Source organism: Lycorma delicatula, chromosome 13 (genome assembly GCF_047948215.1).
Source record: "Lycorma delicatula isolate Av1 chromosome 13, ASM4794821v1, whole genome shotgun sequence".
Taxonomy (NCBI): domain Eukaryota; kingdom Metazoa; phylum Arthropoda; class Insecta; order Hemiptera; family Fulgoridae; genus Lycorma; species Lycorma delicatula.
This window is the reverse complement of record NC_134467.1, coordinates 33,780,140-33,793,358: the sequence shown is the minus strand read 5'-3', so window position 1 is coordinate 33,793,358 and position 13,219 is coordinate 33,780,140. Positions and strand designations below refer to the sequence as shown.

General features: G+C 32.2%; 1 protein-coding gene across 1 annotated transcript in view; it reads left to right on the top strand.

Annotated features, from left to right (window-relative positions):
* Positions 1–13,219, top strand: part of LOC142334053 (metabotropic glutamate receptor 2-like) — a 794,082-nt gene that overhangs the window by 731,378 nt on the left and 49,485 nt on the right. The window contains exon 5 of the mRNA XM_075381719.1: positions 2,302–2,553. Within this exon, the coding sequence (XP_075237834.1) occupies positions 2,302–2,553 (252 nt within the window). The remainder of the gene's footprint in view (positions 1–2,301; positions 2,554–13,219) is intronic.

Below are 13,219 nucleotides of genomic sequence, written 5' to 3'. Positions count from 1 at the left end.
TTAATACGTTTTTTTCTTTTATATATTTTTTTACGAAATATTTAAATTAAATTTTTTAAAACGTTACGGGAAAAATATAAAATAATAATAATCAAGAAGCAAAATTAAAGATTGTATAATTTTTTAAATATTTTATTTAATAAATTGAAAAGATTTTCATTTGTGCCATATTTTTATAAAGATTTTAGTAAATTATACCATTATTTATTTTTTTTTTTTTCAGTCCATCCCCATTCTAATAGACCATATCTTTTGATTTTGTTTTAAAAGAAAGCTTTTTACTAGTCTGCTACTAACTATTATAATGAAAACACAAAATAAATTAATAAAGGTAAAAATAAAGAAGGGAATTTTTAAGCTGTACGGTTGGTAGATGATAAGAAAACTTCATCTATTGTTTAATTTTTTCCCCAGTTAAATAACAGGGATTGAAATGTTTTGTTTGATTAAAAATACTTTTTATAATTAATTTAATTTTAATGAATTGTTTTTATACTAAAATTGTTGTTATGAGTATAATATTAAACCGAAAGCAAAAATTAATACTTTCGACTACAAACAATATCAATATATATACAGAGTGTTTCAGAATTATGTTACCACTTAAATGGCAAGTATGTTCGTGTTCACGAAATGTTGTATTTAAATGAAAGTTCCTTTTATAAATATCGTTTACATTTTTGTTATCGAAGACGTAAGCAATCAGTATACTGATTAATTGTTTCAATTGGGTTTTTTTTAAGTTTGTTACTTTGTACTTCGATACTACAGAGTGTTCAAAAAGTGATGTAACCTTTTGAGAAAATTAGTAAGTTACAATAGTTGTTGAAATTGGCTTTTATTATGCGATTCACATTATTGAATATGCATGCTCTTAAATACATGTTGTTACGTTTGTTGAGAAATTGCAGCGACACGTCACACAATTTCACTCTTCAATTCAGGAATAGTGTAAGGATGAATTTTGTAAGCGGCATCCCTAAGGTATCTCCACAAGAAAAAGGAAGGAGGGGATAAATCAGGAGTTTGAGGGTACCACAGCCCCTTCGAGAACACTGGTCCAAGAAAAAACATAATTTTGTTGTTTTGAGCCGTAGAACTGTCTTGCTGAAACAACGCGTACTCTAGTCTGTCAGCAGGTATAGTGTTTAAAAATTTTTCCACCATCTGTATGTAGGATTCACTTTTCAATCCGCCGTGAAATAATGTCATGAAAATTCATTTACGTGAAATTGTACACCAAACGCCCACATTTTGTTCGTGCTGAAGAGACTCGTGTAGCTGATGTGAATTTTCCGTAGGCCAAATGCGTGAATTCTATGCATTTACGTATCCATGAAGGTGAAACATGCTTCGAGTTTTTCTCCGTCTGGCATTACACATGACATGAACTGCTGACAGAATACTACACATTTCCCAGTATCTACAGGTAATAACTCGTAAATAACACGAATTCTGTACGGATACATCTTTAAACATTTGCACGATGCCGTGTAGGCACCGAAAGAACAGACTGGCAGGTTAGGCGTCGCACAGAATTTTTGGGACTAACAGAATATCCAGCTTCCATATCGATCAATCTTTCTGGTTTTAGTACTTTAGATTGACCAATTTTGGCTGCATCAGATTCTCTCTCTGTTGGAAATTTTCGTACAGCCGCTAGATGTTTTGGCGTAACGATACCATACTTTTCTGCGAAAGCATTCTGGGTCTGGACGTAATTGGCACAATTTAATGTATCGGGAGACAATGAATATTTTCAGCAGCATTGTATAACCCAATTTTTCTCAATTAAACCTCTCTTTTTCCTGTTTAGCCTCCGGTAACTACCGTTTAGGTAATACTTCAGAGGATGATATGTATGAGTGTGAACGAAGTGTAGTCTTGTACATTTTCAATTCGACCATACCTGAGATGTGTGGTTAATTGAAACCCAACCACCAAAGAACACCGGTATCCATGATCTAGTATTCAAATCCGTGTAAAAATAACTGGTTTTACTAGGACTTGAACGCTGGAACTTTCGGCTTCCAAATCAGCTGATTTGTGAAGACGCGTTCACCACTAGACCAAACCGGTGGTCTTCTCAATTAAACTTGCAACAAAAAAAAAGGAAACATTATTCGATAAGGTTGTGTCACTCTTTGAACACTCTGTAAAAATATTTTGGAAAAAGATGTGGTTCTTGAATTTTATTGTTGGATTAGACATACTGATTAATAGTTTAACTGTAATAATTAATAATGTGATATTGTTAAATTAATATTTTATACAGTAGTTTTTTAATTTTTTCTGTTTCAGGTTGTATTATTTTTGGATCAGATCAAGAAGTTGCTGGATTTATGAGAGCAATACGTCGTTGTAATGCTACTGGAAGTTTTACTTGGATTGGTTCTGATGGATGGTCCGCTAGATCATTAGTTTGGCAAGGTAGTGAAGCAGAAGTAGAGGGAACATTATCTGTACAACCACAAGCAAATCCTGTAAAAGGTTTCGACAGTTATTTTTTAAATCTAACTGTTGAAAATAATAAAAGGAATCCGTGGTTTGTTGGTAAGTAGTTTTTTTGTAATTAATTAAATTGTATTTTAAATTTTTAATTAGATTTGTCGTTTTTGCGATCACTTTGTTTAATGTATTTTACTGATTAATTTGAGGTTGAAAATTGTATTAGGTAAATTAATCTAGAAAATATTTCTAAAATGGTGAACTGGCTATACTTTTTCGGATTCTAGATCTACTTGTAAAACTAAATAAAAAATATCCTTAGGAAAATTGGTAATTTCTTCTTCGTTCTCCCTATGTCCGCCATTTTGTTATTTTTATATAATAATTTATATCTCAGGTTCGGATAGACGAATTACATTAATATTCGGTAAGCGTTTTGGTAATAAAGTTTTAAAATTATTAAAAATCAGGACTTAAATACATTCGGAAATTACAAAAATGGCGGCTATGTTTATTTTTCAATCTGTTATATATTCATAAATATTAGTTTTATCAAAATGTATGTTTTACTAAAATATTAAGCCTTTTATTTTGAACAAAATGACGTTTTAGTTTTTAAAATCTATGAACAAATATTTGAGTTATAGGAGAAAATCGATGTTGTAATTTTGTGTCATAATTATTAGGTCTATTACTGGGAGAAAATTATTACTTAATTTGTTACTAATTTACAATATTAGAATTAAAAATAAGTAAAAACAATTAATATTTCATCGAATTGAACGTAAATTGGAGGACGTGAAAACAGACACAAAATTACATCATTAATTTTCTACCATAACTCGGCTATTTGTTAACCAATTTTCAAAAATACAATGTCATTTTGTTCAAAATAAAAGGCGTAATATTTTATCAAAACATAAATTTTTATAAAACTAATGTTTATAGAGATATAAAGGATTGAAAAATAAACTTGGCCGCCATTTTGTAATTTACCAAGATATTAAAGTCTTGATTTTTTTCTAATTTTAAAACTTTATTACAAAGAAGGTTACCAAATATTAAAATAATTCATATATCCGAACCTGAGATATAAATTTTTATACAAAAATAACAAAACGGCAGGTAGGAGGAGAACGAAGGAGAAATTATCATTTTTCCTAAGGATATTTTTTTTTTAGTTTTACATGTAGAATCCAAAAAAGTATAACCAGCCCACAATATTTAAAAACAGCTTATCTGGGTGTCTCCTTTAGGTGCCATAACTATAACAATTGCGAAATTATTTCTGAAAAATTGGATAACCATTCCTACGAATAACATTTATCCCATATACTATGGAAAAAAAAGGAATAAAATTGTTTCTTCCTATTTTCTTCTTTTCAGTATGCCTATTTTCTTCTTTTTTTTTTGTTAAAGAGGTGGGGAATCTTATTTACGAACGCCTAAGCAGTGTCAGGCTCGCTAACAGGTGCGGCAAGATGTTATTAATATGCTTATGTAAACCTGCGCACTACCGACTAAACCGCTTCTCCTGGCTACCACTCTTCCTGGAACCGCTAACGAAGCATTCCTTCTGGAAGGGGGGTTACACGCCCACTCACACAGTCATACGTCATAGTGCAATCGTATCATAATTGGAATATCAACAGAAACGCATCAGTTACAGTAAATATGATACATCACCATACATCAAGATAGAGAAAACAGATTATGAAATTTCATTAAAAAAAAGTCACACAATATATACAAATACAAGAGAAGAAAAAGTCAAAGCTAACAAGTCTCACAACAATATAAACATAGAAAATCATCAAAAAAAAAAACAGTAAAAATATAAAAAAACGCCTAAAAAGAGACATTCATTAATTTTACATGATCAGTGCAACACAACACTAAAAATTTATACATCGGAGAGCAGAAAAAAAAATTTGCAACCGAATAGCAAAACCTCACAGAATGCAGAACATACAAAATACTACATATTACAATAAGGCCCCAAGAAAAAGGGAACTAGCCCAAGATCAGAAAGACATAATATACATCAAAATCAAAATACTCAAATATATACGTAAAAAAAAAAAAAATTACATCAGTGTATGCCTAGCTGCTCAAAATACAGATGATAATCAGCTTATACCTGATACTAGAGTCAATTGATTATAACTGATAAATAAAAGTAAAAATTAGCCCACTGGTTGATCCAGTGGTAAAACTTTTCATCGTAAAATCAGCTGATTTTTAAATCATGTGTTCTTAGATTCAAATCTAAGTCAAGTTAGTTACTTTTATTCGGACTTTTAATAATACTAGATCATGGACACCAGTGTTTTTTAATGGTAAGGGATCAATTAACGTCACGTCTCATAAATTATCGGTCGGCCTGAGTCTGTACAAGATTTTACGTTTTTTCTATGAATGATTAATTCATTATATAAGCTTGAAGCTTGTGCATGGGAATATGAAATAGGATTTTATTAGCGCAAGAAAAATGTCATGCTTAACCGAGATTCGAACCCGGGACCTCCAGATGAAAAACCAAGACGCTACTACTCCGCCACGGAGATAAACATTTACTGGTACATTTAAAATTTCACTCCAGTCACTAATGACTAATTTTTGATGCGACTATAGCATAAAATTAAAAATTATATTTTTAAAAATAAAAAAAATGACGGTAAATGTATATTAATACATCAATTAGTAAGAGATGAAAATAACTTTTTAAAAAAGAAGTTTAGTTGTCATTATTTAAGTACTTATGTAAAATATTTTACAAGTCACCGCTTAAGAGAAAAGTTTGAAATGAGTTATTAATATTTTTTTTATCTTTTATAAAAGTTTATTCTTTTCTTAAAATTAATTGGTAAAATTATAAACAGATTATCAACTCTTTACATTTTGAACTTTTAGTAGATTAGAAATGTCATTCATTATTCCTGAGACACAGAACATAATTAAAATGAAAAAAAAAAAAAATTATTTTTTTATTAAATTCAAAATATCTTAGGAGTTTTTATATATTTTTGGTTCCAATGAACCCTAGAATAAAAGTGGGTGAGTAGAAAACTTTTTAATCATAGAAGTCTTCGATATTGGCTAAAATAGGGTACATATTTAAAATATTTACGATTTTAATTTTATGTCAATGAATTGAAAAGAGCAGAATAGTCTAAATTTAACTAATTAAACATATTAAATTTTCAGTACGATTCCAATCTGAATTTCAATATATCAGGATGATTTGTAATACAGTTTTGAAATTTTACACAGTGAAATGGATGTCATAAATAGACTTTTTTTTTAATTTTTTAGTCAAACTAATGGGTAGAGTAATTTATGCAAAGGGTTTTTTATATTTCGTTTTTATATTTTTACATACTTTTCTTTTACATACAATGGTTCAACTGTGCCCTTAAATCTTGATGAAATTTTACACAGTAATATAAGACGGATAATAATACAATATTCCATTTTTAAATTCATATATTTTTACATCCTTGTACAAAGTAAAGGAAGTATTGAAATTGTGAAAAATTTCGGTTTTAAAATTTCAACAGAAATATTTTGATCATTCCTGAATTCACTTTGACTAGTTTCGGGGTGACGTCTACGTACGTATTTATCTTGCATAACTCAAAAACGATTAGCTGTAGAATGTTGAAATTTTGGATTTAATACTGTTGTAACATCTAATTGTGCACCTCCCTATTTGATTACAATGCACTTGACCCAAAATAAAAACAAAATTGGATTTTCGGCTTGTTTTTAATAAGCCCTTATTGAGAGCTTTTCAACGATATGTCATAAGTGGTACTTATTTTTACTGCTTCCAGAGTTATAGTCAAATAAAACATTAATTAATGATATTTGGTTCTTACAAGATATCCGTTTGAATCAGTCTTCATCTACCTTTTTATTTTAACTTTTGTTTTAATTTAAATATATTAGTTTATTAATAATTGTTAACATGTGATTGTAAAAAAGAAAATTACAATAACTAATAATTTAATAATAACAATAAAAGAATATATATATATATATATGAAGAAAAAGCAGAAGTTATTTGTGAAAAAAAATTTTACGCACTTTTAAAAATGTGTATATGTAATTTAATAGGCGTATAAGATAGTCATGTGGTGTCTATATCAGATCTTTATACAGAGTGATTCAAAGAAACGGGAACTTTTAGAAATTAAATAACGTTAATGAAAAATGTTTTTTAGAAAATGAATTTTATTTCATGTAATTGTAAAAATGTTGCCATTTTAGGATACATATATTTTAGTTTATTTTTTAAAGATGACGTCTTGCTGGTGACTTTCTCTTCTACGTAAACACTCACGCTCTTCGTTAAATTGTTCACGGTTTGACGTAACATCTCGACTGGAATTTCCGCAATTGCTTCTCGGATCTTTGCCTTCAGTTCTTCCGTTGTAGCAGGTCTATTGTGGAACGCTTTGCTTCTAAGGCGACCCCACAAAAAGTATTCGCAAACTGAGATATGAAGCGATCTGGGAGGCCATCTAATGTCACCGTTTCGTGAAATGACACGTTGTTCAAACAATCGGCGTACAGCTGCCATCGATATTCGTGCAGTATGTGACGTTGCTCCGTCTTGTTGAAACCAGGCTGTGTTAAGAATCGGTGGAAATCTCTTTTGTTGTTCCACGACAAAGGATTCAAGCACGGCTACGTAACGAGCCGACGTCACTGTAATCGCAAGACCGTTGTCATCCTCAAAAAAATAAGGGCCTGTAACACCGTAAGATGACATAGCACACCACACGGTCACTTTCTGGCTGTGCAACGGACGCTGGTGTAGCTGCGTAGGATTTTCTTGCGCCCAGTATCTGATATTTTGCTCGTTAACAAATCCACCGAAGTGGAAATGCGCTTCGTCTGACATCCACAGTTCGTGAACAAACTCTTTGTTATCATTTATCTTCTGAAGCATTACATTACAGACTTGTTCTCACACAACTGCATCGTTCGGTTTCAGTTCCTGGATGATCTGCAACTTGTATGAATGGTATTGCAACTCCTTCACTAACATTCTTCGAACACTTGAACTATGCAATTGTAAAGATGCTGAGAGAAGACGGATTGACCGATGTGGACTTCGTGTGACAGCATCTTGTAAAGCGTGAACATTCTGTGGAGAACGGACGGTTCGCTCACGGTCTGGAGGTTTCTTTTTCATTGCCGAACCGGTTTCCTCAAAATTAGATATCCGTGTTTTAATTGCACGTGCTGATGGAACACGGTCGTGCCGTCTCAGATTAAAATGACGGCAAAATTCTCTACACGCTCCCTCCACACTGTCATTGTTTTTGTAAAACGCTTTGATAGCAAATGCACGTTGCGCACCACTCCAAGGATCCATGACAACTAAATGGCAGGTTAGGTTAGAGAGGCTGGTGCCACTTATCAAGTGGTACCAATCGCCCACGACTACCAACACAACTTTCAAAATTTCCCGTTTCTTTGAATCACTCTGTATATATACAGTATGAATGTGTTTATATATAATACAAAGGGAACACCTCGATGAAGAGAGCTGAATCGATAAGTTATAGCTATCGACCCGATTCATCTTGATTCTCGATTCAATATAAGTAATTTTATCTTCAAAGATTTATGTACGCTAATCATTATTTTCGTTTTTCCTATTTATCATCCGGGAATCACCGTCAGGAATTACTTCAGAGGATGAATGAGGATGATATGTATGAGTTTAAGTGAAGTGTAGTCCTGTACAATCTGAGGTCGATCATTTCTGAGATGTGTAGTTAATTGTAACCCAACCAGCAAAGAACACCGGTATCCGCGATCTAGTATTCAAATCCGTATAAAAATAATTGCCTTTACTAGGACTTAAACGCTGGAATATTCGACTTCCAAATCAGCTGATTTGCGAAGACGCGTTCATCATTAGACCAACCCGGTGGTTATACGCTAATAATCTGATTTAGTTATAAATAACTGGTATCATTTTGTTTCAATGTTACTGTGTTGTTATTTTTCTGTGTAATTTTTTTTTTTGTGTTGTGTGTTGAACTCATTTTTACTTTCTACGGGTATGTAGTTCAATTCCTTTGTTTAGTTAAGTATTTTCAGTCTTTCTTAAGGACCCACCGGGTTGGTCTAGGAATGGAATGGAATGCAAAGTTGGCAGGAGTCTATTACTCCCTACTTTATCGCAGAACCTGGTCAGAGTCCCTTGCTGCTGGATCATTCTAATCGGGCTTGTTTTTAAAAGGGTTATTTTTTTTTTTAATCTCGGATCTAATTTTTCAAGTTTTGTCTATAATTATTTTAGTGAATTTAAGACGGATTTAATTGCATTCCAATCCGTTGTTAAACCAGCGTTATCGAACCCATTTCATGGGCCGACTGCGGAAGGCTAGGCTTATAAAGCCTGTCCTCCCGACGTAATTCCCCTTCAGACCGTCCGCTGAAGTCCTTTCGGTGCTAACTCTTTAATAGGCTAGCAGGAATACGCCACAACGGGGCACTAGCTATAAGGAGGGAGCAATGCGTCCCCTTTTCCGGAGGAGTCGCAATTGCTGGGATATTTTGTCTTACTGTAAGTTTTTTTTTTAAATTTAGACCGCGTTTTTGTTTTATGCGCGACTTACCGTGTTTGACGTCTTCAAACTATATAACTCGCGAAAACTTTTCACTCGCGACCCCGGAAACGCGTCTGACGCACTATTCCGTTTATGGCTCATGCGATATGGAGGCCCCTAGCCTGGTTTGTCGATTTTCGGCTACCGCACCGCACCATCACGGTGGTTCGTCCAGTACGGCGTGAGGCCGCTTCCTTACAACTGTCGGAGTTGGGTTGGTCTGGGGATGAAAGCGATTGTACAAGACTACACTTAATTTACACTCATACATATCATCCTCATTCAAACTCTGAAGTATTATCTAAACGGTAGTTACCGGAGGCTAAACAGAAAGAGAGAGAGTCTTGCTTAAGACTCTGTGATATGTGTTTTGTTTTGAGTTCATTAAATAGTAGTACATCGATGAGAATGTCACTCGTGGCATTCCCATCGGTGACACCCTAGCCGAGGCGGATAGGAATATGTCAAAACCCGAGGTTTTGTCGATGACCTACGGTAAAGCCCATAAGGGCTCGCAACGGAGCGGGGGTTGTTTTCCCCTATGGAGTCAGGATGGTATTATTTATAATATTGGAAACTAATTATCCAGATTATAATATACGAGTAGAATAAAACTGCATAGAATTTTTTTTTTTATTAAAGAATTAAAAAAAAACAATAAAGACTTACTTGTCAATTTAAATACTTATAAAATAAAAAAATATATATAGAAAAATTAACAGTTTACGGAGAGATAATAAATTTTTTTTAAATACCATGTCTGACCAGGATTCGAACCCGGGACATCTGAATGAAAGCCCTCTACTCGCACTACGAATGTTAGCAAGAGTTTTTATAACTTAATTTGTTCAAATATGATTTCAAAAAACTCAAGTGTGTCAAGTTCTATGAAGGAAATAAAAAATAAACTAATATAATTCCTATGAAATTATTTTTTAAAAAAATGTGTCAAAAGACATCAAATCTCGGCAATCATGTATGAAGAGATAACAAAAAAAAATTTACAACGATGAAGAAAGTGACAACTCAGCGAAAGACATGGTTAGTGAAGCGCGTCAAAAATATCAAGAAAAGAAAGCAAATGAGAAGATAAAGAAGTGAAGCAGGCAACATTTAATATTCATAACCTGAGAGCTACCAAACCACTAAAACAGCGTAAAGTTCGATTGGCAGTTCTATGCCAGCGTGAAGAAATATCTTGCAACAGACCTTCCCCATTACCGCAAACCTCGCTTGAAAATCAACGGGTGGTAGAGTGTTGACTTATTATATACTTATATATATACATATATATACATATAACTAATTTAAAGTTTGATAGCAATATTTCATTTAATTATGACTGAAAAGTAGAAAATAAAAAATCTATTTTTAAATTTTTTAACTAATACTTTTCTTAAAAAATATAAAAATAATAATAAAAACAAAACAAAAAATTCATACTAAAGAGTAAAAAAAGATTTTTATTTTAAAAAAATACTTTTAAGAAAATTTTCTATTTATGCATGACTATAAAGGAAAGCGCGAAGCGCACTCCAGTTGAAAAGTCATTATATAAGAGCTCGCCATAAGCTTTTCATTTTAGTTATACACAAATAGAAACTTTTCTTATATTTTTCTTGAAAACAGAAATTGTTTTTTTTTATTTTTTAATACCAATTGTTTCTTTTTTACTTCCTTGTGCGAAGTATTGTAATCGCGAAAAATGTCGGTTTTCATATTTCAATGGAAATATCCATTTTAACTATCCCTGAATCCATTTTGACTGGTTTCGGCGTTACGTCTGTACGTACGTATATATCTCGAATAACTCAAAAACGATTAGCTGTAGGATGTTGAAATTTGGATTTAGGACTTTTGTAAGATCTAATTGTGTACTTTCCCTTTTGATTGCAATCGACTGATCCAAAAAAGCCCAAAATCTAAAAAAGTTGGATTTTGAACTTTTTATTAATTGCTTCACAGGAACCAAACAGCAACGGTAATAATTGAAGAACATAAGAAAGAAGCCGTAATAAGATAGGGACTCCGACAAGGATGTTCCCTATCCCCGTTACTTTTTAATCTTTACATAGAACTAGCAGTTAATGATGTTAAAGAACAATTTAGATTCGGAGTAACAGTACAAGGTGAAAAGATAAAGATGCTACGATTTGCTGATGATATAGTAATTCTAGCCGAGAGTAAAAAGGATTTAGAAGAAACAATGAACGGCATAGATGAAGTCCTACGCAAGAACTATCGCATGAAAACAAACAAGAACAAAACAAAAGTAATGAAATGAATTAGAAATAACAAAGATGGACCACTGAATGCGAAAATGGAAAGAGAGAGGATATGGAGGTGGAAGAATTTTGTTATTTGAGAAGTAGAATTACTGAAGATGGACGAAGCAGGAGCGATATAAAATGCCGAATAGCACAAGCGAAATGAGCCTTCAGTCAGAAATATAATTTGTTTACATCAAAAATTAATTTAAATGTCAGTAAAAGATTTTTGAAAGTATATGTTTGGAGTGTCACTTTATATAGAAGAGAAACTTGGACAAACGGAGTATCTGAGAAGAAAAGATTAGAAGCTTTTGAAATGTGATGCTATAGGAGAATGTTAAAAATCAGATGGGTGGATAAAGTGACAAATGAAGAGGTATTGCGGCAAATAGATAAAGAAAGAAGCATTTGGAAAAATATAGTTAAAAGAAGAGACAGACTTATAGGCCACATACTAAGGCATCCTGGAATAGTCGCTTTAATATTGGAAGGACAGGTAGAAGGGAAAAATTGTGTAGGCAGGCCACGTTTGGAATATGTAAAACAAATTGTTACGGATGTAGGATGTAGAGGGTATACTGAAATGAAATGACTAGCACTAGATAGGGAATCTTGGAGAGCTGCATCAAACCAGTCAAATGACTGAATACAAAAAAAAAAAAATTAATGAAATAAAATTTTATGTAAGTTTCATTTTAAAGAAATATATATATATATATATGTAATTTAAATAGGCATACAAGGAAGTCATGTGATGTCTACATTAGCCTTTTTTTAAATAATAAAAAGGCTAAATTTTGTTTAACATAATTTCTATAATCAGAAATAATTTAATAAAAATTACTTTTAGTTCAACAGTAAATATAATTAATTGAATACACATTTATGATATTTTATTGCGTATAGATACATAAATAATAATATTTAGGTATTTTACAATCTGATATCTGATATAAATAAAAGATTTTAGATTGTCTACAAGTCTGTTACCCTTTCATGTAAAAACTATCCAACTGCTTGAGCTGAATTCTTGCATGAACATAATTTTTACACCTGGAATGAACACAGGATTATTTCTGTTATGAAATGTTTCATCATTTCAAATTGGTGGTTGTTCTAATAAATTGAGGTAATAACCAGATTATGTTTCTTGCTGATATTTAAGTTTACTATGGCCAAACCGTTGGGGCTAATTGAATTCGTTGAGAAATTACTATATTTGAAATTAAACTTTCTACAAAAAAGATGTCTTTGTCTTTTTCAACATCACATTGGATTATCGAGAAGATTAGCTTTAAATGTTTGACAGCGGTATAGTGCAGATGTTCAACCAACACATCCACTACTAGTGTTAAGATGTATATGCCTTACGTAACGTAACCACTCAATTACGCAACGTTACTAGTTCCATCTGCCTCCAATTACTTGATTAAAAAATATAAAATAAAAAAAGAGAGAAACGAAGTACCTCCTCATGGTGTTTGTCAAGTAAATGCTAAGAACCACACAAAATTCTTTTTTACCAGTACAAAGGACAGGTAACTGGTTAAAACTACCATTTTTAAAATGGGGGCCGACTATTCTGAAACCCGCATATTTCAGTCTTGTGCTGACCAAACTGTTGTGCTGAAGAAATTACAAAACACAGATAAATTTTATAAATTGAACAGACTTTATTTGTTATTTGCCAGTATTATTTTCACAAGTATAAGGATAATGAATAATATAAGGATCCTGGCTAAATAAGAAAGTCGAACGAAGCAAGTACTGTCAAGCTAGTCCTGATAAAAAAAGTTGTTCCTATTAAAAGGAGTCCTGCTAGTCGAGTGATAGCATTTCTACTTTTTCATTCGGAGATTCTAGATTGAA